The sequence below is a fragment of the Atractosteus spatula genome, chromosome 2, assembly GCF_055471065.1.
Source record: "Atractosteus spatula isolate fAtrSpa1 chromosome 2, fAtrSpa1.hap1, whole genome shotgun sequence".
NCBI lineage: Eukaryota > Metazoa > Chordata > Actinopteri > Semionotiformes > Lepisosteidae > Atractosteus > Atractosteus spatula.
The window spans coordinates 65,730,692-65,757,689 of NC_142707.1; the positions used below are offsets into that span (position 1 = coordinate 65,730,692).

Consider the following 26,998-nt stretch of genomic DNA (forward strand, 5'->3'; position numbering starts at 1 on the left):
ATGGCTGCTGGGATATGTCAGTCAGGCAACCTAATTCTAATTTTTGCTGCTTTAAAGAACTGGGCCATCATTTTCTTATTTCAGTTTTGTAATAAGTACAATAATAAGAAATAAGTGCCGGAGAAGAGTTACAGAACTGTTGGGCATATTTACAGTTAACATCCGCCTCTCCTCACAGGACACCTGAGATGACCAGCCCCTGTTTCATGCGGATGAGCCCATGAGATGGAAATATGACAAAGCCGATCAATAGTGTGCCTATATGATATATCCACAAGTGTAAAAACCTTTCTGCTGAGTAGTTTTCTCATGCTTTACCTTTTTATTAGTTCACGCTTACTTACAACTATATGTATCTTTTCTTTATCCTGTACACAAGAACATAAGAGCAGTGACTATCAAGAGGAGGTCGAGGGACCCAAGATGGTCGTCCAGCCTGTTCCTGAAAGAAGCCAAAGTAATGCCTTCAGCTACATGGCAGGGCAGCTCCTTCCAAACTCCCATAACCCTTTGCATGAAGAAAGGCTGCAGTTGTTGGTTTTAAATAGTTTCCACTTGTGTGCTCCAGTTCTTGTGCCATACAGCTAATGCCAAAAACAGACTGAACTTTTCCCGGCACTTGTCCCCTTCTTAACCACAGTTAGAAAAGTAATATATCTGAGTAAACCACGTTTTACTCTGTGGTTGCCTCCCATTACACTCATTTAATCATTTCATCCAGGGATCTGGAGAGAAGCAAGTCAATGTTTCATCGAAGAGTAAACTGGGATTTTAAAAAATCGGATCTAATAAGATAAAAAGAATGACCAAAATGATCTAAATAGCAGAGAATAAATAATATATTCCTGTATGTTTAAATTACAAAAACAAGGAGCTTAACAAAGCCAATACTTGTTTAGGATATTCTGTTTTTGTTATAGTAGTTTTGGAACAAAATTATCCAAAATACTAGATATAAATACAATAATATCAATGCTGCAAGACAAACAACACTTGACATTATACTTTGTTGAGGAATTTTAAGTATAATGTATTTTTATTTACTTTCTTAATAATAGCACTATGGATATGTTTACTGTCTGATGTGATTCACATTCACAAGTCCTTTTTCTCCTGTCTTTTGTTATTAAATTGGCATTGCTAAATTGCATCACTGAAATGAATTGTTTGTTAAAAAAACAGGTTCAATTCCACAATTTGATTTTTTTTTTGTTGGAAAGGTTGTTTGCTGTTCCAGGACCATGTGGGATCCATTCAGAAATCTATAGAAAAACAGGCGGTTTACCTATGAGTATACCTACAGTATAGCAAAATTAGGAATAGGAAATTTACATACAACAGATAAAACGCATTATTGTGAGACAGGCTCCCGGTCTGTTCCTCAGGCTGTGACAGGAGATCACAGGCCGGGCTGCCAGGTCTGTCCTGTTTCCGCCTCCTGTAGGATTGGAAGTTGTCCGGAATCTGGCAAGGTGTGGGAATTCTGGGACTAGATCAGGGAAGAATGTCTGTCTGCACAGATCCAGTCTGGCTTTTCAGATTAGAATCCTGCAGCACACGAGGGAGGCCGCATGTCAGACCGCGGTGGAGATAAAAACACAGAGCCCTGTGATTGGCGCTGAGTGACTCATGGGGATGAGGTCATTTGTTCCGGGCTGTGGGGAGAGGCCGGGGAGTCTGTGTGCTCACTGCCCCCCGCCAGCGCCGGCGCAGAGGCCTGTCCTGGCAGACCCCCAGGTAATCTGTGAAAGAGTGAGTCAGCGCCCTGGGGGAGGGGACCGGGCAGGGCTCAGCGGTCATGAGGAGCTCAGCCTGCCAGGTGCCGACTTGCTTCCAGCTTGGAGAAACATCCCTCTCTTCGTCTGCCCTGCCCTCTTGTCACACAGAGGTCTGAGTGTCACGTCTCTACGGCCATCGAACGACAACACTGGGAAACCCCTGGACAGGCTGTGATCGGGAAAGCAGCCTTAAGGATAGTGGGAAACAGAGGCTGAGGAGATGCAGAAGGCAGAACGTTAGTATGCTGGAGAATATTACAGCGCTCCAGCTTTCTCTGATTATTTCCCTGAGTTTTTGAATCCAGGAGCTGTGAACGAGGGGAATGTTCTGGCATCTCGGGACAAGTAACTGGCATTGTATTCTTTCTAGTGTCTGCATTGCATCTCTCTCTGTCTGCCATCACAGCCGTGCTCAGTGTAAAACTGAGCCCATCTAAGCACTGACTGAACAGGGTCACACCCACCTGGCTGACGTTTTTGTGTTGCGAGATGGATATATGTTGGGTTTTTTTAATTGCACCTGTTTTACAAAAAATAAATTTGGCTTGCATGTAACACAGCAGAAGGAGCCTTACTCTTCTGCCGCTCTTCCCTGGAATCGACAGGCTCTCTCCTTTTTCGGATGTTTTGGTTCCGAAGTTTTCCACAGGCTGGATACAACATGGGGGCTGGAGACTAGACCCTACTAGTTAGTAGAGAATAGGTCCCGGGGCCTCATCCACCCGTTTCATGAAAGAAGCAAGGGAGACAGCTTCAACTAGGTGGCTGTGTAGCTTGTTCCACGCCCCCACCACCCTTTGGGTAAAGAAATGCCTCCATGCACTTCCACATGGTTTCCACTTGCGCCCTTGGGTTCCTGTTTCACTGTTCATTCTGAAAAAAAGCCTCTGGGTTGACTTTGTCAGTGTCTTTGAGAATTTTCAGTACTTGCATCAAGACTCAACTCAATCTTCTCTGTTCAGGTCTGAAAGGGTTTATTCAGCCTTTCAGTGTATCATGTTCCTCTTCTCTGGTTGGATTTTAGAGCATATTTTCTATAAAGTGTACAAAACAGCACACAACATTGTAAATAAGACTTTACTAGTGCATTGTTTGTCTTAAACATGCCATTGTTTAATTTAATTCTATGCTTTGACCTCTAAGTCCTAGCATAATGATTGTCTTTTTAACTCCTTCCCCACATTGTGTAGAAGATGTCAACGATGTGTCAACATGAACACCTACGTCTTTTGTAAGTAGCCTCTTTTATCTGAATGCTTCCCATTTTGCGTCAATAGTTTATCTTTTTGCTCCTTGTAAATAAAACCCTGCACACAGTCATCCGCATTAAACATGATTAGCCAAGTGTTTGTCCAGTGCCGCGTTTATACAATTCCATATCCCTGAACCCACAGCCCAAAACAGCAGGGTACTGGCCCAGGCTACCCGGCCAGTATGTACCACAGTTTGGTACATACATCATTGAAAGCACAATACTGAGGTGTCCACCTCACTTTAACTGGGGTGCGTATTTACCTCTCCGACATCAGTGCTTCCATCCTCTTCAGCCAGGGGCACAGCCAGCAATATACAGCAGCTTTGCTGGTGTCTGATGCCTAAAAGTCAAACCCCCCCCCCCTCTACAAAATAAGTGTTATGACTAACCCAAAACTTACCGTTGCATTATTGAGATGAAGCAGAATATATGCATTGTTACTGAAAGTGGGAAGATCAAGAGAAATAGTGAAATAGTAGGCTCATGTGGGGAATGGTGCTGGTATGAGAGCTGCAACATAGCAAGCAGAGATCAATTCCTCTCTGGGAAGTAGAGAGAGAAGACATGTTTTGGTCGTGGAGGCTTCTTCAGAACATAATAAAGACGACAAATTAGAGGAGGTCAGTTCTGGATTTTAAACGCGCTTCCCAATAATTTCCACTGGTGTCTTCTGGTTTGTGCTTCTGGGTTTATTCCTTTGAGCCCTGAAATAGATCTTGGTTGACCTCCTCTGGAGACACCATGGCCAAAACTGTACTATTTCTAGTGTATGATGCAATTTGAACACACTACCCCTTGATTTGAATTCAACCCTTTTGACTGTGTACAGTATCTGTGACAGTCCTACCATTCTTCTGATAGCTTGAGCAAGGACATGGAGAAAGCACTGCAAAACAAGGATTGATTCAAGGCTACACTCAAGACACAAGAAAATCCAAATCTAACAACCCAACCCCGTGAAACCCTTTATATACCACACCTGGGCTAAATGAAACCCATGTGAGAATGTGACCTTAAACTCATTATCTAATTAATGAAGTACTTCAGCCCACGTGAATTTATGTACGCCTGACAGGCCCAAACTACCTCTATTGGCGGGTCAACTGAAACTCATCAATAATGCTGGCTTGCCACTATATCCTAATATGTTGTGTGAGTTTTTTATTGCTTCCCCCCTGTTTTTTCAGGTGTGAAGAAGCCTTCACAGCTGTAACTTTTATTGCAATATTTCAGTGTGGAACAAACCTCTGCTTGTTCCTACAGTGCAATGTGAGTCCTGAAACCAGGCTGAGAGCAACAAATCTAATCAAATCAAAATAATAAAATACTCCACCTAATACCCACAAGTCAAGGGTATGTGGTTTCTTTAATTACTTTGTCAACTATTTGATGGTGGAGAAACGAGTGGGCAGCAAATCCTCCGTTTGGGAAAAAGCAAGGATGTTTCCACAAAACAATAAAACTTCATGAACGAACTTGTACTCAAAATCAGTGCTAAATGGAGACAGCCTTTGGGGCAAATGCATCCAAATAAAGAAGACTGAAACTTAAATACTTCCACGGATTTGGAAAATACAGCTCCTTGCCACAACTGTAATCTGATAAATCCCTCGCAGGCCCTGTTCATCAACACAGAATGTAAGTGCTGAAGATTGAGCAATGCCTGCAGTCTTTCTCTCCCATCTTAACATTTCTGACCTCTCCAGCTATATTCTTCTCTTTGTTCTACTGTACCTACTGTACCTTTTAAGTGTAATGTTAGCCACACAAGCTTGGCTGGTTAGACACCTGGAAATTCTATTCTCATAAATTGTCGCGCCATCTGCCCTCCACTCCACTCAGCCACATGCAGCTCTGCAAACACACACTCAGAGAGACAATATCTCCCCAATACCTAGCACTTCTGACCACATGTGCCAGAATACCACTGCTATTGCATGCTTTGGTCTCGCCTGCTGACTCCAGGACCCGAGGAGGTCCTCCCCTGTCAGAGGAAACGGTCATATCCACCCCTCCAGTGGAAAACACTTCATCCACATGGCTGTCAGTGGAATATTGCTTTGTTTGTGTGTTAATAAGGTGATCTGGTTACACTGGCAGGTAAGAACCAGTCAATTTTGCCAGTGTCCAAGCCTGCATTTCTCAGGCTTCAGACACTGGCCTAAGTGCATTTTGAAGTCACCCATCTTTAAACTGGGAAACGTATTGCCAAGATGATTTGCATTTCAGAAGCAGTTGCTCTGTGAATGTGGAGTAAAAGACATTACAGGATCTACAAGCTTTTGCTGTTAGGACAGCCCATGTCTACTACAGGATTAAGCGACACTTACACTGAGCGCCCCCCTTGTGTAACATCCGTGCATTTATCCTGGATGACGAGTTTCTTACCATTTAGTGTGCTGCCAGTCCAGTCACGAAAGAGACCCCTGTACAGTAAATCACACTGTAGGTGACAATCAGACACCCATCATTAGTGTTTGTTCTTGTCTAGGTGGCAGAGGAATCAAGATTACAAGGAAGGCATTCGCTGTTGGATGCAGCAACATGCCAAAACAGAATTTTCACTGTCTTTTCACATCCCTGAGCGATCACATAAGAAAAGACCTGGGCCCTTTTGATACCACTGCTTTCGAATTAAGACGAACAGCACTTTAGTTGCTGCCATCTTGGAAGGACTCCCAGCCCATCCCAAGAAACAGAAAAAAAACATACATTTACTATTCCTTTTTTTTTATTTTAAGGTTTTATACATTGAGCATTACACCAAATCGAAGAGTGGCAGACAAAACTGATTCATGCACACTTATGCCCGATGTCTGTCAGACGGGTATAATCAGCGAAATGATTAAATCTCTTGAACAGAGAAACAATGACAAACAGGGTTTCCCAGAGTCACAGAGCAAATGGGTTTCCATGGAGACGGGCACTCAGAAGCTGCGCTGTAATCTATGGTGGCTGAAAGCAGGAAGGAGACACTCAGAAGTGCCTCTGACTGAGAATGTAGGAAAGGGGAATAAAAGGTTTGATTAAAGACCTACAGTAAGCTTTCCCTTTATCGTAGGCATTTTTTGATGATCTGGACATGTTTCCCTGTGGCTATGAAACCCATATGATTTAGCGGGCAGAAATGTACCTGTCTTGCAGCACTGGGACCCCGAGTTCAATTCCTGGGGTGCTGTCTGTGTGGAGTTTGCTCGTTCTCCCCCGTGTTGGTGTTTCCTCCAGGCGCTCCGGTTTCCTCCCACAGTCCAGAGACCTGCTGGTAGGTTAATTGGTGTCTGGGAAAACTGGCCCTGGTGTGAGTGTGTGTGCTTGCGTGTCTGCCTGTGCCCCGTGTATCCCACCTTCTGGCTGTTGCTTGTATTGGACAATGCAGTTAGAAACTGGGCATGTAGCTGCGTACCTGCATTAGTCTGAAAACAAACCTTTAAATACTCAGAAATGTGTAATAAAGAGATTAAGAGGGGCAGAAATCACAGTTATGGCCGGTAAGCTAGAGCTTCTTGGACATCAGTTGATATTACATCCTCCTGTTCATAGCAAGGAGCCCTTTCCTTTGCAGTTTCATCCTAAATGTACAGGAGAAATGTACGGGAAGCTCGGAATGAACAGGAAATTTGGCACAAACATCGCACATACACAGTACATCGCATCAGCTTTCAGTGTGCTTTGGTGGGGTAGCTGACAAACTCTTTTATTTACCTGGGCTACTAATTTAAGTGCCGCTGGATAGGGCGGTGGGCGCCTAAAATGTGAGCCCTGTTCTGGAGTGTGAGAGGCCCCGTGAGCTGCAGCCCAGTCAGTCACGCTGTGGAGCCTTACTGTAAAATGATGGGGCTGTGCTGGTGGTCACTGCGGGCCTCACTGCTCCAGGGTCCTGGGTTCAATTCCAGGAGGAGAATGACTCTCTGGTGTTTACATGTGGCCCCACCTCCTCACTTCGGCTTCCTCTGCGCCGTCCGACTACCTGTAACGGCTGTGCGACACAACCGCGCAGGCAGCTAAGGAACGGGTCATAACGGACTCACAAAACTTCCAAAACAACCCGCCGGGTGGGCATAAAAAAGAAGCTGGTATCTGTGGCGCGGTTTTCCTTTCTTCCTCAGCAGAACGCTGTGTCGTTTATTACGACTTGCGCGAAGGACAAGGGTGGGCACCAGCAGCGCCGAAGCTGCGGAAAGGCCAGAGTTGCATATCGTCACTCCCAATGTTGTTGTTTTTTCCCCCTCCCTGCTGTTCGGGCACTCGCTCGCACTCCTCCGCTTGATCAGTCGCCTCGTCTTCAATTCAAGCGCACACCCCGCCTCCCACGGCCACACGACAGGCGGGGGGGAGAGAGCGCCGGGGAAAATGCTAAGGCGCGCCGGCCCGGCGCCTCCCACTCAAGACCCCTCAGCATCGCCCTGCTAACGCAGGAACGCTGTGAGCGATACGCTTCTGCAGAGTCTGACAGCACGTCTTCTCTAGAAATGTGTTTTTTTTTTTGTATGTGTGTGTGTGTGTTTAAAGTTTCTTTTTACAGTTAAAGTTTAATGTTTTAACTACGGTTGTGACAGCTGACAACAGCCCTCTCCGAGATTCCGCTTCGCTCTTTGCATCGTCTTTTGTTTCCTCGGGGGGGGGGGGAAGATTGACGGCCTTCAAAAACATTAGTTTAAGTGCGTATCTCAGCGCAGGGGTTCTCGTTATTTTATGTTGCACTGGAATCTGCTTAAAAAAATTATATTTATTTACTATTGCTCCTGCAAAATAAGAAGTTAATTGATCCGAGGATCTCATTCAGCCCGTTCTTAAAGGAAGCTGAAGTATTGGGTTCAACCACATGACTGGGCAACGTGTTTATTTAGTCCCTAAATAAAGAAAAATAAGCCTCTGTCAATAAAATCGCCCCTCCTTTAAATTCAGCAGATTTATTCACGGCGCCATTGATTATAGGCGTGAGGACGTCGGCTTTGCCAGCCTGTAGTCACGTCTTCTGGGATCGGTTGGGGACGATCTGAAAACTATAGCCCATGAGCCTTGGAAGTACCCGCACCCCTCGTACGTCTGGAGATCAAAGGGAGCGTCGTCGAAAGCAAGCGCGTTTGAATCGTGGCGAGCTCGTCGTCAACAAAAGCATTTCCATTACGAATTTAAGCAGCGCCGTTCAGCGCGGCCGAGAAGAGAATGAACGGGTGAAACATTTATGAGTTTAGAGCCCTAGTCGTGTTATCTTTTCTTTTTAAGTTTTGCAGACGTGAAGCCCCCCCCCCCTCTGTGTGAAGTACATCGCAGCGCATGAAAGGCTGCAGTTCAAACACGGCTCCTTTGTGACAAGCGGACCGGCGGTTATGAACTGTAACTGATTTACATAGACAAGAGGGCTTATAGCAGCCGCTTGCATAACAAGAGGAGTCGGCACAGAGGCACTGAACCACAATATGTACTCTGCTTCTTTTTCTACAAACCCGAACTACCCGTTTCAAACAGGCTCGGAAAGAGCCGCCCTGTTTTGTTCGTAACGCTCCGGTAAAACACAGAGAGAGACTTTTCCTGCGTAAAATGCGATCAGACCCTGTCGGCGGTTAAGACACCTTTGGGATTGCCAGAGAGTAGTGGCTCTTCATATTACGGCAGGCGGACATACTTGTCTTTCATTTTTAAACCAAACCCAAGTGATACAGAGCGCGCCAGAGAAGGAAAACGAGCGACACCAAATCATGATATTGCGAGTGAATATTGCGAGTGAAGTCTGAACAACAGCAGATTTTTCATAACGGCATCCAGAGATGATAAGTAAACGGAGTACTCAAGCGAACAGCATCACTAAACAGCGCGTTTTAAGATATTGCTTTAAATCAGCAGTTCCCCAAACGCACGTTCAGATATGGATTTCATACAGTATTTAAATGTCCGGGAGGCGAGTCTATTTGCGACCTCTTTGCCGAGAGCACAGCTGATGCAGGGACCTGCCTGTTGCTTCGCGAGGTTTATGATTAAGTGGTGTTAAGACATCCTGCAGATTCACGATGATTAAAAACACACTAATTATCAGCAAGCAGCTGCTTGGTTGAAAAGTATTTCCAGCTGGAAACATATGGCAGTTCACTCTGGTGAATGTGACGGTAAATTAAATTCACACTTTTGCCCTCACGTTTTCTCACATTTTACACAAACGTGCCTTACTTTCAACTAGCTTTAATATGTCTTTGTCTTATTTTCACCGTATTCCACTACTCTAGACTGTTAAACGCCATGATTTAACACTTCATAAAGACACTCTTTAGAGACATCAAGTGTAAATCGTTTACACTAGTGCACAGTTACTCTGAATCACGGACAATGGGGAGCCATGGTTATATTGTAGCCTATATATTAAAATATAATAAAAATGAATAAAACATTGTTCATTAAAAGCGTAGAGGAATTCTAGTAAGATGGTAAAAGGCATACAGGAAACACCAAGGAAAGCAGTGCGAAATTGTGATGCAATTATACAAACCTGATAATTTTTCATGAGGGCACAGACACACACAAACTATATTCGAGGAAGAAGTAATTTAGGCAGAACAAAGTACAACCACGGTGAAATATGAACCACACACTGGCTGCGACCGACACGACCCCTCTTCAAGCGTCTGGACTCGTTCTAGCCTCTTCTCTGGACAGGCAGGGAGAAAGGCGCCCCTCTGTGGCCAGAGAAAAAAAATGTCCTCTGTCATACAGACACGCAGAAGAAGGCAGTCAAACCGTAGTGCCTTTTTTTTACTGCAGATAAATTCGACTCATCTAACCTTGGCAGACATGACAAGCGTGAGGCAAAGCAATCCGGGGGCAATTTTGTTCAGAGCCAGCAGGCGGGCACAGCCAGTTCAGCGCCTGTAGCCCGGTGAAGCCGAGAGAAGGGCTTTCCTTGTGAGTAGCTATGAAAGGAGGCCGGACACCCCCAGCACAGCACAGCGCACTGCCTGGACAGAGCTTGGGGGAGATAGGACAGCTCTGGGCACATCCTGACTCGCAGTGCAGAGTCAGTTTAGTGCAGGACGCTGCCGAGTGGTAACAGCAAACAAAAGGTCATGGTGTATCACAAATACCACTCGGGAATCACTGAAGTACATCCAGGTAAATAGAATAAGAGTAATGACCAATGATTTTACTATGGATGCAGGACTTAAATATCGGTATCTCCCATGATCTACGGATATTGATTCTCTATCTATTGATTTTCTCATCTCTTTCTGTCAGAAAAAAAGCCGGCTACAGTTTAAGGTTCTCTGCTGTTTGCCACGCTAGGTCTATCTAGGTACAGGAATAAAAGCGGGTAATAATTATAATATTAATTATTGTTACTCATTTCTTCAAAAGCCAGTGTATGTTTAACATTTTCTCAAATATGCTACAGATCCCACTGGTCATTAGGGCAACATTCTCAGTTTGCTGCTCTGGCCTCAGCGCACCAGAAATCTCCAGCGCCCTCTTCAGACATGCAGTGGAACCACGCAAATCACGGCCTTCCTAAAACAGGAAATGATTAGGTACAGAATATGAAATGTACTCTTGTTTGTATTGTAATGTTTGTTCTTTTGTTAAGCATAAATAAAAAAAAATAAAATAAAAAAAGGTACAGAATACAGAGTGTCAATCAAGAGTCAATACAGTTTTGTCTGGCAATCCTTCCTTCACTATTTTATCCTCTTGTCTTCTCTATTCTCTGAGCATTAGGGTCTGTGTATTTTATTTTTTTCTCCTTTTCAGCTGTCTGTGCGCTTAGTCAGACTCGCAGTTACATTGTTTCGTGTTCTGAAACAGTCTTGAAAAAACCCACCACCATAACAACATATCAAGACATTTGTGTGGTTTTAAAAGCCCACTGGCACAAGAACTTATTGGAATTATTTTCCCTTTTGTCTGCTGAGATCAAATGAAACGCAGCTCTTCAAGCAATTGTGTTGTGCACTTTTTTGAGAGCCAACCTCAGAATATTAGATGTTGAGAGGGGTGGTGCCTGTGCATTATTTTCAAGTACCTTGTTTATTATTTCTACTAGAAATGTCTAGTGGGAAATATAATGGCTGAAATGGCACTCTAGTGTGCATTAGACAAAAAGTATTACAGGAGCAGAGTATTGGAGTTCTGAAAATTGCTTGAGCCTTTGCTACTGGATGTAGCCTGGGCTCCAGCCCTCCTGCTGTTTTCAATTAGTGAAATGCTTGACAGTGCAATACTTTGACAGCTTAGCCACATTTATAGAATGAACTTAGTGGCCTAGTAGAAGGCCATTAACTGAAGGGGAGAGGAGATGTGAATCTCAGCAGAAATGATTGTGAAACTACTATTCGATGAGAAAATACCTGCTCTCAAAAGGGAGGCTGCTGGCAGACAATTTGCATGGCAAAAAACTGGGGCAGGCACCCCTTCCAGAATGAGACAGTACCGCAGTGGCACACTGACTAAAACTTGTTAACATCAATTCAGATGTCCAATCTGGTTTCCCCTCAAACCAAATCTGAAAAAAAGAAAAAGATGCTGTGATGAGGTTTGCGATACGGACTATTTCAAGTGCCGATATTAGATATTTAACGCAAACAGCCACGTGACCCTCACAGCTTGACCACATTCCTACTTGACAAAACTAGAGGTTCGGTGAGTGCCATTATATTTCATTCCTATATTCCGCATGATGAAAAGCGAGGCTTGAGTGCCACCAGCTGGGCCTGAGACCAAACAGCACATCTAGCTTCATTATTACAGAAAAAGCACTCTTGCCCTCCTCCTGTTAAATATGTGTATTTTTCCGATTGGCATCTGCACATCTCTGAGGGATGATGGGAATGCAGGGGGCATTGCAGGGACGCCACGACACCTTCTGAAGTGGTCGAAGAGGCCGATCCTGACATGACATGATCTTGCCTGCCTTTTATTTTCCCTGGCGTGGTTTTTTTCTTTATTTTTGCGGAATTTGTCATCTGCACCTTGATGTCTGAAAGGCGTCCGGTTAGAATAAAGGCTGCTTTGTACATTTTTCCCCCTCTACCAAGTCAGCGCCACAACATACTGTCAATCCCGTCCTCAGCCCCCTTTTAAATGTCTTCCCCATTTGCAAAAGCCTGAGCAACCTTTTCATTATTCATCATTGCTGTCTATATTTGCAAAAGCCTGAGCAACCTTTTCATTATTCATCATTGCTGTCTATGATACAGTATATGGAGACATCTCCCCTGTCATGAAGCATGAATCCTGTCATTTATCAGAGAAGAGGAAATACCTTGTGTCAGACGTTTCAGAATATCATCCCCATTCCCTGCAGTTGTCTAATTCCCAAGATACCAAACAAAAACGCCAGTTTCCTCGCACCTAAAGAGGCCCCATGGCCAAAATGTCGTGTTTCTCTTTTCTTTACATTTCTGCATGGAATGAGCCTTTACGTCTTAGTTAACAGCTGGCACATGCTGACACAGCTCCCTACTCGAAGGTCAGCTAACGACTGCGACAGACTGTGTATGTGGAGATTATGGGCCAGTTGTTAATTAGAAGGGGTCTGAAAAGATTAGCGACTCATTTAGTCGTCTAATATCATCATGCCGTTTCTGTTTTCGAACTGAAGCCGTGACCCATTCCCACAACTGATAAAATGTGCAACACGATACACATGATTTCAGGCAATGGTGTTTTCTATTATCTCAGCTACTCTTATGTTGTTCAGATGTTGTGCGGTAGGTAGATATCTGCAGGTTATTTCCAGGTTAGGATATCTGCACCAAAATTCTCTGCAGTCATTACAAGTACTATACAGGAAAGCTGCACCAGGTTTTATTTGGGATCTTAGAACAGAAATACAGCTCATAATTTTCTCCGGGCCCTTTAAAACACAATTTTAGCACAGATATTACCATTGAATCTGCAACATAACGTTCAGCTAAATTCGCTTAATCCTCTTACTGGCGTTTTTACACTCGCAATCTGAATCACAATAGTGAAGTGAAGGTCACGTGATGGTAGCTAACGACTGAAAAATCTGATCAATCAAAATGCTGAACTTAATAAAACGAAATCATCTGAAACTAGGTGGCTACCGCTAAAGATTCATTCGCCTACAAAAACCCTCAAATATTCATATACATTCTCTAAATAAATTATCTGAGTTTCTCTACATATCACATAACAAAACGAAACACAGAAAAATACACAGCCCCAATCAATAATTAACGTATGTGTGCATTTTGCACACGCCTCGTTACAGACACTCATGGTTGCAACACGACAGCATTTAAGTGTTACACCGGAAGTACCGCATGTTTGTAGTATTCAAAAACATTGAAGAACGTGGACTGTATATACCTTTTAATACCTCATGGATGATGAACATACTGTAAGTTATTTACTGATTTAAAATGATGTTACGGTACTGACTTTGCTTTTGAGAGGTATAGTTAAGGGCGATTGTACTGCCAAACTGTCTTTGACGTTGTATTATAGCAAGTAAACGTTTTCCACTTAAGATGATGAAAAAACACTTAAATTGCGTTTGGTCGTATTTTAAATAACGCTTAAAAACTCTCCCAATGCGAAAACAGAGAGAAGAAAAATCTGGTCTATGAGACGCGTCAGACAAACCATGGGTTGATAGCTATTTTCCAATCAAAACCTTCAACCCTTACCGGGCAATCGATTAACGAGATGCTAAAATAAAAATAACATGATTTTATATCTTGTAGAAAAGGAAAAAAACGGTTTAAAGAACACTATACAGTTCATTTAAACATGCATGTCTCAAAAAAACAAATCGTAATCTGTTTTTTGGGCAAAATGTACCCACGCTACTGGGGATCACTGGTGATTTCAGGAGTGACATTAAGAGTTTGGTTGAAGCAGCACAGAGTAAGTGTCCCTGCGTCGCCTTCCTCCGTGTTTCTGTACTGTATGTCTTGTGCGGTGCTGCCTCTTGCAGAAGGACTACCGGGAGCCCTGCCTGGTGTGCTCCGAGGTGGACTGGGGGCTGACGGATGAGGGCAAGTTCTACTGTAGGTCCTGCCAGAACGTCATCGAGGTGAGGCAGACCTGTTAGATTATTAGGAACAAGTAAAGGTTTATTCCCTGCTGAAAAGAGAAGAAAGGAAACGCAACGTTTCGGGCTGTGGAGCCTTCTTCGGGGCGTTGTCTCTTTTTTTCTCTTTTCAGCATGGAATAAACCTTTACTAGTTATTTTTTTTTAAAGTTGTATGTTATTTAATTTGTTGTTGTTGCTGCTGCTGCCCTGTGTTTTTTTATGTTTCCTTTCACAGAGCCACAGTAAAAACCTAGACTAGAATCCATATACTATATAGCCCCTTTGTGTCTGACTGTCTATCTCCCAAATGCTTAAATTGTCACAACTGTTCTTGTTGTAACAGAGAACCAAAGAATTGGACCCTGAGGACGTCTTTTGTGGTTCCAGCTCAAGAATCTCCTCTATTTCTCAAAGTCTACGGCAGAAGAAAAAACTAGGTGGGTTAGTCTTTGTTCTTAGGAGAGGTTTGGATGTCAGTTTTGAAGATGTGCTGCAGTTCCAAAGCTCTTTCTCTGGGTACTCAATATTTGAAGTTGTTCTCACATGTGGGGTTTCACCTGAAAGCCGTGACCTGTGTTTAGGGGAACTGATGGATGTCGACTTCACGTACTAGAGTGTTGTCTGTGGCAACTGGGAACCTGCAAAGGTTCATCATGTATCAGTACCGGTTGTGACGGCAGATCTCTCCTGTTTGCTCTGTTAAAATACTATGGGCTGGGTATAAAAAAATGACAGTTTAAAATCTAAAAATGGAAAAACAGGCCAGGAAGGAATTTGGCCAGGGTGCTGGGGTAACGGCCCTACTCTTTTCGAGAAACATCCTGGGATTTTTAATGACCAGAGTCAGGACCTCGGTTTTACATCTCATCCAAAGGGTGGTACCTGTTTTACCGTATAGTGTCCCCATTACTATACTGGGGCATTAGGACCCAAGCAGACCTCAGGGTGAGCGCCCCCTACTGGCCCCACTAACAGCAGCAACCTTAGTTTTCCCAGGAGATCTCCCATCCAGGTACCGACCAGGCTACGCTGCTGTTGTTGCTCTTGAGAGTGAGACTTCACTCGGATTTCTGCTGTATATCCCCTGCTGTATACACAGGTCTCCAGGCTGTCTCCATTGCAATTGAGAATTTCTTTTCAATCGAGGAGGTCAAATAACCAAATACGACAAAGAATTTCCATATCTATGAAATTAAACATGCTTCTGATTCGCTGTGTTTAATTATTGTGAAATATTGCTAGGCTCGTATGTCATGGTGCAGCTCTTCTAAAGTCATTCTGAGTGGGCAGCTCTGGATGTGGGACTGACCTGAACTACTTGGCTCTCTACACTTCTCTAATACACTACATCCCCCTTCTTCACTGCTCAATATTTTGCGATATTTGTCTTCCCCCCTCCCCCCCCGGGCGGTTATTTCAGAGCGAGGCCGGGAATGGATGGTGTGCGAGGCCTTCCAGTTTATCCTGCAGAAGCAAGCCAGCGCGCTCCTGGATCTGGGCGTGGACCCGCAGTTCAAGGTACCGCGCTCCACGTCCCGGACTGGGGGAGGCTCTGGGAGCGGCCAGCCGCTGTACCTGGGGCACGAGCAGAACAGGAAGCCGATGCTCCTCTTTCATCTGCTCCTACTACAGAGCAACACCAAAACAGAATCAGAAAGTCTACAGATTCTTGCAAGATAAAGCGCACAGCATTAACAAAGCCGGCATCCTCTCGGCTCATGTCCTTTCCTCATGGAGGAACTGGAATCCGGTTTTCTGGAATTGGCTTGTTTATTCGTATTGCTTCTGGAGAGACTGTGGTCTAAAACTTAAGTTATATAACCTTTTTTCAGTAGTCGGCAACAGCTTATGGAAGGGATGTGCTTCCTGATGTTCAGGACGAGACGGGCAGATCTGCTCTGCATCGTCCACCGATTTAAGGATATCAGTTGTTTCCAATTCGTCATTATTTCCAAGGTTGAGAACGTGACTTGGCCTGAATTAGAATACAGAGTCACACGTGCCACGTCTGTAACTGCCTTGTAGAGTTTGTGTTTGGTCTCTTTTTTGAGTAACAAAAAGCGACAAAAAGTATTTCAGGGGTTACAAAATTGATATCTTGTCTTTCACTGTGAGGGGCCAAGCCCCACTATTAATATTTATTTTTTAAAAATGTTAATGGTCGCTTGTTAAAGTCTGTAAGAAAAGGTGTTTAAGATTTGTAAAGGGTCTGAACACGCTTGCGATTTATTAAATAAAAAACACTGTTAGATATTTAGTGTAGATTTCAAGTATGCCTGTAAATACATCACACACTTACAGTAGCTCAGAGGATTAATGATGTAGCTTCCGTCCATTAACAAAAACCCCTTTTTTGCGGGTAGCGTTTGTGATCATGATCTTGAAGCATTTTAGACACAAGGTTTCTCAGATCTCGCTTGAAGTGCAGCAGTTTGCCGTGACTTAAATGGAAGATTTCCTGGCAAGTTTGATCTCCACAGCTAAGCGGCAGCCCGCACGTAGGGTCGCGGCGTGTACAGAGTAAGAGGCTGTTTCTGTTTCTGAAGGACGGGGTACTGCTGACGTTCTGGAGGCGATACCTGCAGAAGAGCCAGCAGGCCTACAGCAAGCGCAAGGAGCGGGCGAGACTGGTGAGTTTGTGTCGGAAAAGGGGTTCTCTGAAGTGTGCACCCCTCGACACCCCCGGAGGGACATCCATGTTTACACAGGCTGGGTCATGTCATTTGATCTCCCCCACACACACACACACACAGTTTTTAACATTATCAGAGGGGCTTCCTATGTTGAGCCACAGGCTGCTTGCTTCGACTGGGGCACAAAGGTCCTTGGACAGCACACTGGAAGTGGTCAGGCCTCTGGCAGATGCTCAATGCCATTCTGCAGACCGAACAGGGCGAAAAAAGGATACTGTGAACAGTATGTGGAAACACATTTGGGCCAATGGCAATCATTTTGTGACTCCATTGAAACGCATACAAGTAGGGTAAAAAGGTATTTGTTCACATGTGAATTTGTACTGCTAGCAAGCATATGCTGGTTGGAATCGCTCTGAATATGAGATAAATGTTCTGCTCTGGTTAATTTTTAGCATTCATGTATTATAAATGAATGTGTTATAAATGCATTTTTGGCAAACAATTAATCTTAAGGATGTATATCTTCTTAACACTACTTTCGTGTCACAGTTTGCACATAAATGTGTCGATGCTTTTTAGTCAGTCACCTCTGTGCATTCAGCATCAGCGAATTGTAATATGTTGACATGCTAAACAAGTCACTTTTAGAAACTGCTTACAGCAGACTAGCTAGTTTTTTCTAGCCTCTACATTCCATCTTTTTACGTTTTGTTTTTAAAGTTACCAGAATTCAGCTGGAGGATTTATGGTGGTCCTGTCAGTGTAGCCCCAGTTTGATCTGTCCCAATCCAAGGGCTAGTGTCCTTTTCTAAAGTGATGCAACACCAATGGGCGGATTATCAGTAGGCCCTAATACTGTTTCCTTGCTCTGCCCTCTAGTGATTACTTTGTGTTTGAACATCGTTTTATCCAGCACTGTGTTTTCCATGGTAATCAACCTTTTCCCAGAGGATCAACTCTGAAAGGCATGAATTACAGTGTCAATATACATATGTGTAAATATATCAACAAAATATTTCCATATTATTGGATTATCTAACTGTTGTATGTTTATTTGTACATGAAGTTAAATAATATATAATATTGGCATTTGACTTATTATTTTTATGTAGTACTTATGTTTTAATAACAATTTTGAATTTAGATTTTTTAGCATTTTAACGGATTAAATTATCCCTATTATGGCTGTATTCTCAGCAGCGTTGGCGTGAATTCTGGATGACCGGTGTAATTTCTTAAACAGCAGGTCAGGATAGCCACTAGGTGGCACTTTTTCAGCAGTTTACAAGTTGGACCAGTTGTATAATTTTGCTGTATGAAATGGAATTAAAAGAATAAGGTCTAGGATAGCATTTTTGTTATATTTCACCTCCAAAGCAGTTAAAGACCCAGGATAAATCCAAATGTGAACCCACTTGCAAAGTACTGATAATGTTTGAAGGCAAAAGTGTGTTTTTGTTGATTTGAATTGGTCCCTGTATTCCTCTGGAGCGTGCCAGTTTGAAAATGGACAAACCAGAAGCAAGTATAGTTGCACTTGTATTGCAACAAAAGCCTCCGTAGTTGAGCACATGGCTCTGAAAAAATGCCATAATGGTGGAAAGCTGTGACGCTCACGGCAGAGGTCTCCATCCTATAATTTACTCTATCTCCATGGTTACTTGACAGCTTGTAATTTACACAGTAACACCTGCCGTCCGCCAGTTTCATTTATCCAACTCTGAATTCTGCAGAGCTGGCAACACATTTCAGTTAAACTTTCAGCGTGGTGAAGGTGAGTGTACCCCTCTTGACTCGGGCAAGCAGCGGGTACAAGGAGGGATACACCTTGGACCGGACACCAGTCCATCGTAGGGCACACACTAACAGCGAAGGTCAGTTTTCCCAGAAGCCAGTTAACCTACCGCTGACTGATTTTTAAAAAAATAATAAATAATGTAGAATTTTGGGGTGTTATTTTTTCAAACGAGTTTAGTATTATCTACTGTTAGGACTTGGTGAGGATTAGGTTAATCAAATACGTCTAAATATGTTACATTATAAAATCTGAAGGGGGTGTTACTTTTTCACCACACTGTATACGTGTAAAAGAGTTTTAATGGACGTGGGCGGATGTGGTTTTTATAAATTACTAGAATGCCCTTCAAAATCCAGTGTGTGTCTTGTATATATTTGTCAGATAATGACAGCTCCAGATTTCTGCAGGAACTGTCTTGTTTTTTTGGTGCCAAAAGATTTTTAATAGACAGAGTGTTCCCCCATTCCTGAATTATCTACATCTTCTCAACTAAAAAAAAAAAATGAAGAGTTTTAAGATAAGCAAGAAAGTTTAGGATAAGCTTGTTTTTTAGTTCCCATTCATGCAGTTTTCCTCAGTGCTCATTGCGAAGAGGCCACGATGACGCATGCAGTTCAGCTGGATGCATCTGGTGTTCCTGCTGCCTTTTTAGGATTTGTGTTATTTGAATGGGTCATGGGCCTAACTGTGCTGGACATATTCACAGCACTCTGTGTGTCTTCATCGTTGACGATGGTTCTATTGGCGTGACGCTTCCAGCTTGTTGACGTCTAACGCCGGCCCTCTGCCACGCGAGACCTACGCGCCAGCAAACGCACCCTCACCGTGCAGGATGTGCCATTCCTGTAGCCCGGTCGGTGAGGTCTTTGTCCTTTTCCAGGTGTCGGATTGCTCCGAGTCGGACAGCGCTCCGGGATCCGCGTTGAGCGGCTGGTCTGAGAGCGACGAGGCGGACACGGAGCTCGGCTCGGTCTCGGGGTGCAGGTCCCCAAGCTCCGGTAGGCGTTCCCCTGGCAACATGATGCACCCATGTCCTCTGCTCTCCTCCGGGCCATGTGAGGTAGCCTCTCGGAAACGGGGATAATATAGGTCTGATTCTTGCTCGCTTTCTCATTGGAGATCATGTTTCGGTTCATATATTAATTCAGGTGGGTTAAGTCCAATCAACAGGAGAGCTCAAGGTGTGTCAGAAAAAGGAGCAAAAGGTTCTATCTGATTTAGGCAAACGTACACGGAAATATTCCAGTATTCAGAGGAATGGGTTTTCCTTTTGTCTAGAGAGTAGAAAATTGTCTGCGGATGTCTTTTTCTTTTCGCTTGAAGGGTAGGTGGGTCGTTTGCACACGTCTGTATAAACACACTGGATCTATGCTTGCTTGCATTAGGTGTAGGATTGACCTGTTGAAAGTTTTTTCAAAGCTCTAAGTTTCAGAGATCTGGAACAGGAGTCTAAAGTCCTCAGTGGTGGTGAGCCCCAATCCAGTTATTCTTATGGTTCAACCTATAATATATTTTAAAGAGGAGGAACACTTGTTTAAGCAATTAAACAACAAAGCAAGTCATTTTTTATTGTAGTGAATTGAGGTCTACCAGTAATCTCTAAATTCCTAAATTGAACACACCACCTATTTAAATTTTTCCAGGCCTTTAAAAAAACTGATGGTTTAATGTCTGCCCATAAATACTGCTTACCTGGTGCTCTCCAGAACCAGGGTTGGAGACCCCTGATCTAGAGTCTCTGTTTAATATCCCTCAGATTTTTCTGATTTGTGATGATCACAGACCTAAAATTGAATGTGGTTCAAAAGTGTTTCTTCTTTTGAGCTACATGCTCTGAAGAGGTACCTAGTTATTACCTGTTGCTTAACCATTTCCAGAATAGCAACTCACTGTACAAGTCTACACATTTCAGCTAGAGTTGCCAATTACTGATCATAGTGCTCCGCACTCAGCTAGATATCTAGATTTTCTAGGTCCATATAAATTGTTTAAAGCCTTAAGAACTAATTTAAGTTGTTAAATTGTCCACTTAAGTTGGCAACGGTTGTTAAGCGACAGAAGAACTGTCATTTCCATTCACCTGCCACTAGAGACCGCTAAAGAGAACCTCAAGCCCATGTAGTTTGTTCATTTGAGTATCGTCTCACTTTAGAACCGTTTTATTATATCATTTGCAATGGATATAATTGGGGAGAGTGCTCATCATTTTCGCAGGGGCTGAACTGGTGGGGTTTTTTGTGTATAAAAGGGTGTGTCACTAGAGCTCCAAACTCCGGTGAAATGGAAACCGACAGGCACTGCCCACCCGGAACCAGAACGTCTCCTCGGTCTCATCCAAACCCCGTTTGAGGTGTTTGTGTGTGTGCGAGTGCGTGTTTTTTTTTCCCCACATCTGCTTTCGGCAAACCGTTTTGCGCGGTGCTCGGCGCCGTCTCGGCGTGGGTAGCTGAGTGCGGTGCGCTTGTGTGTTCCAGCGGTGTCCAGCGACGTGGCCTCGGTGTGCTCGGGCTCCCTGGACGGAGGGCAGTACAGGTCCAAGGCCCGGCGCTGCGGGTTGCTGATGAGCCTGCCCATGACGCTGGCCTTCTGCCACCTGTCCCTGCTGTGGCTGAGGGAGCCGCTGGCGCTGGCCGACCTCCTCAGGTCAGACCGCCCCCGGGCGCGCTCTTCTGGGGGGGGGGGGCAAGAGGGTCCGTTCTCAGCCCGCTACGGGGGGGGGGGCAGATAGTAACGTCGGCAGAGAGAGACTGGGAGGCAGATGAACAGCTGTGTCACAAATACTGTCATGTCATGCCCTGCCGGGCCTCAATACGCGAAGGCGACAGCTGGTACACCTCAGAACATCCTACTGCAGGGCTGCAAGGAGTCGTGGCGCAAGCTGAGTGAAAGTTTGAGACGAGTTAATGTGTGAGCAAAAAAAAATGCAATTTCTGGAGAACACTGGAAAGCGACACACAAGGTTCACTCCCCCCCTACGGTGGCCTGAATGGAGCCCATTGTGAACAGACCGCCTGCTGTAGTAGACCTTTCAGCAATAACGGGGCTGAGGTAACATCATGAGGAGCAACCATAAATGGAAACATTTTCTCTGATTCCAATACATCAGTGATGGTCGCTCATAAACGCACACCCTGTAATATGACAGAGTGACCATGGCTGTACCTGGATTATAAACCTGACTAACACTGCTGGGATTCAGGGCACTGCGTGGGGGTGCACCTTGTGTGTCGTTTTCCAGTATCCTCCAGAGATAGCGTTGATTGTCACAAATTAACTCGTCTCAAACTTTCACTCAGTATGACTTCTTGTTTCAGCACAGTGGCATCGCACTACTGTAGTTTCAAACAAGCATCGTGCAGAGATGGGCATCAAGGGTGGTGTCACTTAATGTAGCCCAACAGCTGCGTTTTAACCACGTATGAACACAGCAGGGTTTTGCGATGACCATCTTATGGAAAGTTTGAAGTTTGAATTACATTTCTGTTGAGGGTCCGTTACCGATATTGTTAAACTCCTCTGATTTAGTATAAGCTAATGTTGTTAATTAATGCTGCACCGCAGTGTGGATTCAAGAGCTGTCTTATTTGTACTCACAGTTATACAATCGGCTTGCTTTCTTGCCGTCTTCCAGGACGGTTGTGCGTCTATCTTCGTTACTGTTTTCTTATTTATCTTGTTTTGTGCTGATAAGGGTTAATTTAGGGGTGTAAGAAATAATACCTTAGACTTGGGTTTTTAAAAAAAAACAGAATACCACCTCTTCCTGAACATTAATTTGCTTTGTCTTACGGTACACCTAAGAAAAAAACCTTCCTAATACAGTATGTGCTTACTGCAGCTTCATGTCCACACATGGTAAATCGTTCATTTACTTGATTTTTCATTTCTGTGGCTCCACTTCTAAGATCTTTCTGATTGCTTTCAGAAAGGGGGTGCACTTCAGCTTTTGAAAGTAACACGGCTGTGCTCTGCTCTGCAGGTTTGTGGCAGCAGGGCTCATTCCATACGTGAATGTCTATCAGATCCTCCCCGAAGAGATGAGACTGTTCGGCCAGGACCTGCATATATTTCGGACGGAGGTAAGAATATTTGAGGCCAGCTCAGGTAAGCCAATTGTTGGTGCCCGAGTGCTTTCAGTGGCTTTGTTGAAACTTCAAGGAGGTGATGAATTAAGCCCACAGGTTCTCGAGCTCTCGGGCTGTTCATTGTGCTGCTTTCTTGGCTTGTGGTCAATTACAAACCACACTGTGGTTTTGGGTTACCCAACCCAAAGTGTCTGAGCAGTGGTTAATCAGCAGGGCTTAAACGAGTGTACAGCATGCTTACCCCTTTGTTGCTAGCCTTAACAAGATTAGCAGCGCTTCGCTTTGATTCTGCTACGGTAATGGGAGCCACACCATCCTGTGTTTTTCCCGTTGGCTATCTCCAGCGAGTGACAGGGCTCTCATAGATTTCACGGTGTAGAAACATCTTTACCACAGTTTGTGAACTTCCTGCTGGACAACTAGAGCTTGCACTGTGCTGTATGAAATGTTATGTCATTATTAAGTTATAATTGCTCATTGTAAACAAGCTCAGCATTATGCTTTTGGTCACGGATTCACAAAGGCCTTGCTTGACTAGTTCTGCTTATTTTTTGCTCTTGTCTGAGTCCTATGCAGTTTTTGTTGTAGATTTACATGCAAGCCAGCCCCTGGTCAGCAGTGAAGTGTTTCAGGGCCGAGAAAGTTCGGGAGCTCTGATTTTCTTTACACTTTGCGGAGATTGAAAATATTTTTAGTGTAGTGCTTTAAATTTATTGAATGTGCATTTTTTCAAAGTTGTGTAAAGCTAAGCATCTTCAGTACCTTAAAGGAACACAATGGTGAGCAAGAGGATGTAAATTGCTCGGTCAGTGTTTTTGGCATTCATCCCTGGCTTCAGTGATTTTTTTTTTTAAACTTTTTTCTTTTGCTTGGATCTCTGCTGTTGAAATGTTTAAAAAATGATTCTAATGTGTGGTTGGATCTGTTTCCTGTGTTAAGATATGAAAACGTATCTTCGGCTAGGAGGCAGAGGTGCGCACTGGCATGGTGCAGTAAGTCGGTTAGAGAAGAGAGCTGCTGCAGTGGGCTCTCGCAGCTGGGGGTCAGTTCCACACAAAGGAAGAATATCTCCTCCTCTTTCGCCATTGAATTCTGCTCGCTCCATGGCGGACCCATCTGCCGGCCAACGTTACAGCATTTAGTTGACTATAAGAGAACTTTTAACGTGCACAAAAACCCGGATGCCATTTATCTTCGCGGTTTTGTAAATAAGTTGGCGGCCAAGAACGTACGTAATGAAGCAAGGCAGGGGGATGTTGGGTGTTTCTCCCAAGTAGTTAAAAGACCACCTGATTGGAGGGCTTTTCCGGTTGAAATGCAGCTGTCCACCTCTGTGGTTTTTTTTTTTATCAACCCACTTAATTTTCCCAACAGTTTCCCAATTTTGGCATAACCTGGAAATAGTAGTAGAGATGGAGATTTTGTTTCAGGAACAGAAAGGGCACGTCATCGTTTGTTTTTTCTGCCTGCGACCTGGCGGTATTTTTTTGTACAATGTTTCCAGAAAAAAAAAATTCCAAGAAGAGCTAAATGGCATGACAAATAGACACTGAAGCAACAACAGTAATGCACGTAACATATTCTGGGCCGTAAGGAGAAGGTTAATGTAGACGATTACATGCAACTTATTTAACTCTGAATTAGGGCCATCCTTCTGTGTATGCAAAACATGCTCTTTAAATATTTGTGGTGGAAACAAAAATCCATTTGCATGGTCTTAAATGGAACCCCTGAGGCATTTGTGTTTACAGACGAAGGGCTCAGCCTCCGCCGAAGTCAGGTGCTCGGTGTTGCGGTTGACTGTGGAAGAACCACACTTCGCTGTTTGTTCCCGGAGTTTTTAAGACGTCCGTGTGATCTGAAAATGCATAGAGGAGTGTAACACTTCAAAGTGCATTCTAACTGTTATTGCAATGCGGCGATTACATTTTGTCCCAATGGATTTGCTTTGTGTGCTGGTTTAGTTAAGAAATCTGTTATTCCTGTCCGGTTTCACTTTGTTTAGAAATACAGAGGGTGAGGTTTGTAAATTTATATCCATGGCTGCTTTAGGCACCAAGCTAAAATTTTGTCCGCTGTTGAATCAGTGTCGGACGTGCGATTAGTTAAAGTTATATCGCTGCACATAGAGAAGCTGTTGCGTCTCATGTGGAACCTGCACAGGAGGATCATTTCTGCGGGGCCTTGTGCCAACGTTTAGTTTTATTCAATATGTGCCGTTTTAGTGCAAATTCTAAGAACCTGTTATTTCTCATTTAAGGCGTGGTTATGTGTCACTGTCTGTAGCTCTCAATTAAACCAAATGAAATCTTCTTGCAAGCCCACACATTTATTTTTTTTTTTTATTGAAGCACTCTCTTTCTAGATGAAGCAATAACCTAACTTTAAAAATGTATACTGCTTCAGCTCATCATGGGGGGGAAAAAACATACATACTGTACAGCCAGACCTGCTGCTACAGGAATAGTGTGACATGAGGGATGCGGTTTTGGTCTTGGTGTTTGTTTGTGGGGTTATATACAAATTCAGTGCAAGATTCCCAAGAGCTGACAGGAAGAGGGGAGAGTGTGTCCCTGGATACACTTCCCCTAGGACAGTAAGTTCCAGGAGGTCAGGCCGTCTTGGAAGTGCTCTAAAGCCAGAAAGATCTAGTTATTGAAACGGCAGGAGCGGTTTATACTGATAATTGTCACTGAGTGCTTTGTGCTCATCACCCGCCTATCTATCATACAGCTCGAAGTTCACACACTTGTGCTCTTACCCCTCCATTTCTACATCAACGCCCCCCCCCCCCCCGCCCTCTGTCCACAGCAAGAGTTTTCCGTGAGGGTGAGGCGGGGAGGAAGAATTAAGACTGGAAAGCCCAGCTCTACGACTAAAATATCAGGAAAAACAGGAACATTTCCCATTCCCCGTCAGATGACCTTCTTTCCAGTAGTCATGTGAATGTACTCTACTAAAGCTACCCTGTTGTAGTTATTCGCTCTTTATTAGTTATTAGTTCTTTCTGGATAGCGCTGTCCTGCGTGGCATTTTCCACATCTTGTGAAAAGCTGGAGCTTTTAAAAGTGGCCTAGAAGAGTATATGGACCTTTTGTCACATTTTGGCTACAGGCTGAGAGAAGGAGGTGTCGGTGTTGAGCTTGGTAATGAACGTTGTTTGAATTTTAAAAATCTCTGCAACCTTATACCGGTCGTTTATAACAAACGAAAGCAAAATTACTTAGAAGCAACACACCTGCTGGACATGCTGGAATTTTTCTTTCTTAACAGATATGTGACAACTTTTTTTTATTAATTAGCTGCAACCCTGCATTAGGAGTTGTATATCTGAAACGATTTTTTTTTTTAAATTAAGGAAAACATTGTACAGCCATAACATGAGCAACTTTTACCAAATTCCAGCATACGAAGTGATAGGTTTTTTTAACAAGCCAACTTGAGGCCTCTCTCTAGTTGTATTTTTTTTTCGTGTGGAGTAGCTAGGTCTGTGAGTTGAGTCTGTGAGACTGAGTTTACCTGGAGCCGGTCGCTTGGCCCTGGTCATCGGGAAGGACGCCGGGCCGGAGTCGGCCCACGCCGAAGGGCGCCAGACTCCGCCCTGCGCCTCCCTCTTGTGGCGGGCTGCCTCGGCAGAAGGAGGCGCCGCCGGGGGGGCGCGCGTGTGTGCGGAGGGGCCTAGGCCTCTTGCTCCCGTCTCCCGGGCCGAGACGTGACGCCGTGAGCCATCCGCTCGCGAGGGCTCCTCCTTGACTTCCCGCTGGCTTCTCCCTGACCGCGGGCGGCTTTCCGGGTGAGGTGGGCGGCACCAATCGGTTCTTCTTCGAGAAGCGCGAGGGGGGCGGGCACCTCTGTGTACTGCGCCGCGTTCGGCTGTCTGCCCCCAGCGGTTAGGAGAACGGGCCCCCTTGTAGGCCGCAGCCCTCCCCCCGCCCCAGGCCACCCTTTTCACACCAGTCGCGACCGCCGTTTCGCTTCGTTCCAAGGTCAGTCGTTTCACCCGACCTGGTGAGGGAGGGGGGGGAGTCCAAGCAGCGAGGGAAGGAGGGCTATTGACAGATTCTGCGCTTGTCAGCCGGTGGCGTTTATTATTTTGGATCTGGGCCGGGGGGGGGGTGAATGCCAAGCGCTGGGAAAAAAAAAAAGAAGACAGTTTCTCTTAGAGTTCAAAGAAAACAAATAAGCCTTATTTAGTATGTCATCCCGGTCTTTTGTTGGTGTAACTGGAGACGTGCGAGCAGAAAAACAGTATCTGCCTCCCCCCCCACCCCCCCACCTCCTCCTGCTGTGCCAACTCCACGTTTCCGCACTTCACTCCTCAACGGAGGTCACCTTGAGTATCGTCTGAAACCTGCAGACCCGGGGGGGAGGGAGGGTGGTCTCTGGGGTTTTTTTAATAAAAAGATGTCTTGCCCCAGGC

At 44.5% G+C, this 26,998-nt stretch overlaps 1 protein-coding gene across 1 annotated transcript in view; it reads left to right on the forward strand.

The window, feature by feature from the left end:
- Window positions 1-13,279: 13,279 nt before the first annotated feature.
- taf1b (TATA box binding protein (Tbp)-associated factor, RNA polymerase I, B) overlaps window positions 13,280-26,998 on the forward strand; it is a 36,944-nt gene continuing 23,225 nt past the window's right edge. Inside the window, exons 1-8 of the mRNA XM_088909423.1 lie at window positions 13,280-13,381; window positions 13,961-14,059; window positions 14,403-14,496; window positions 15,480-15,577; window positions 16,606-16,689; window positions 19,374-19,491; window positions 20,968-21,136; window positions 22,473-22,572. Of these exons, the coding sequence (XP_088765549.1) occupies window positions 13,364-13,381; window positions 13,961-14,059; window positions 14,403-14,496; window positions 15,480-15,577; window positions 16,606-16,689; window positions 19,374-19,491; window positions 20,968-21,136; window positions 22,473-22,572 (780 nt within the window). The 5' untranslated portion in view covers window positions 13,280-13,363. The remainder of the gene's footprint in view (window positions 13,382-13,960; window positions 14,060-14,402; window positions 14,497-15,479; window positions 15,578-16,605; window positions 16,690-19,373; window positions 19,492-20,967; window positions 21,137-22,472; window positions 22,573-26,998) is intronic.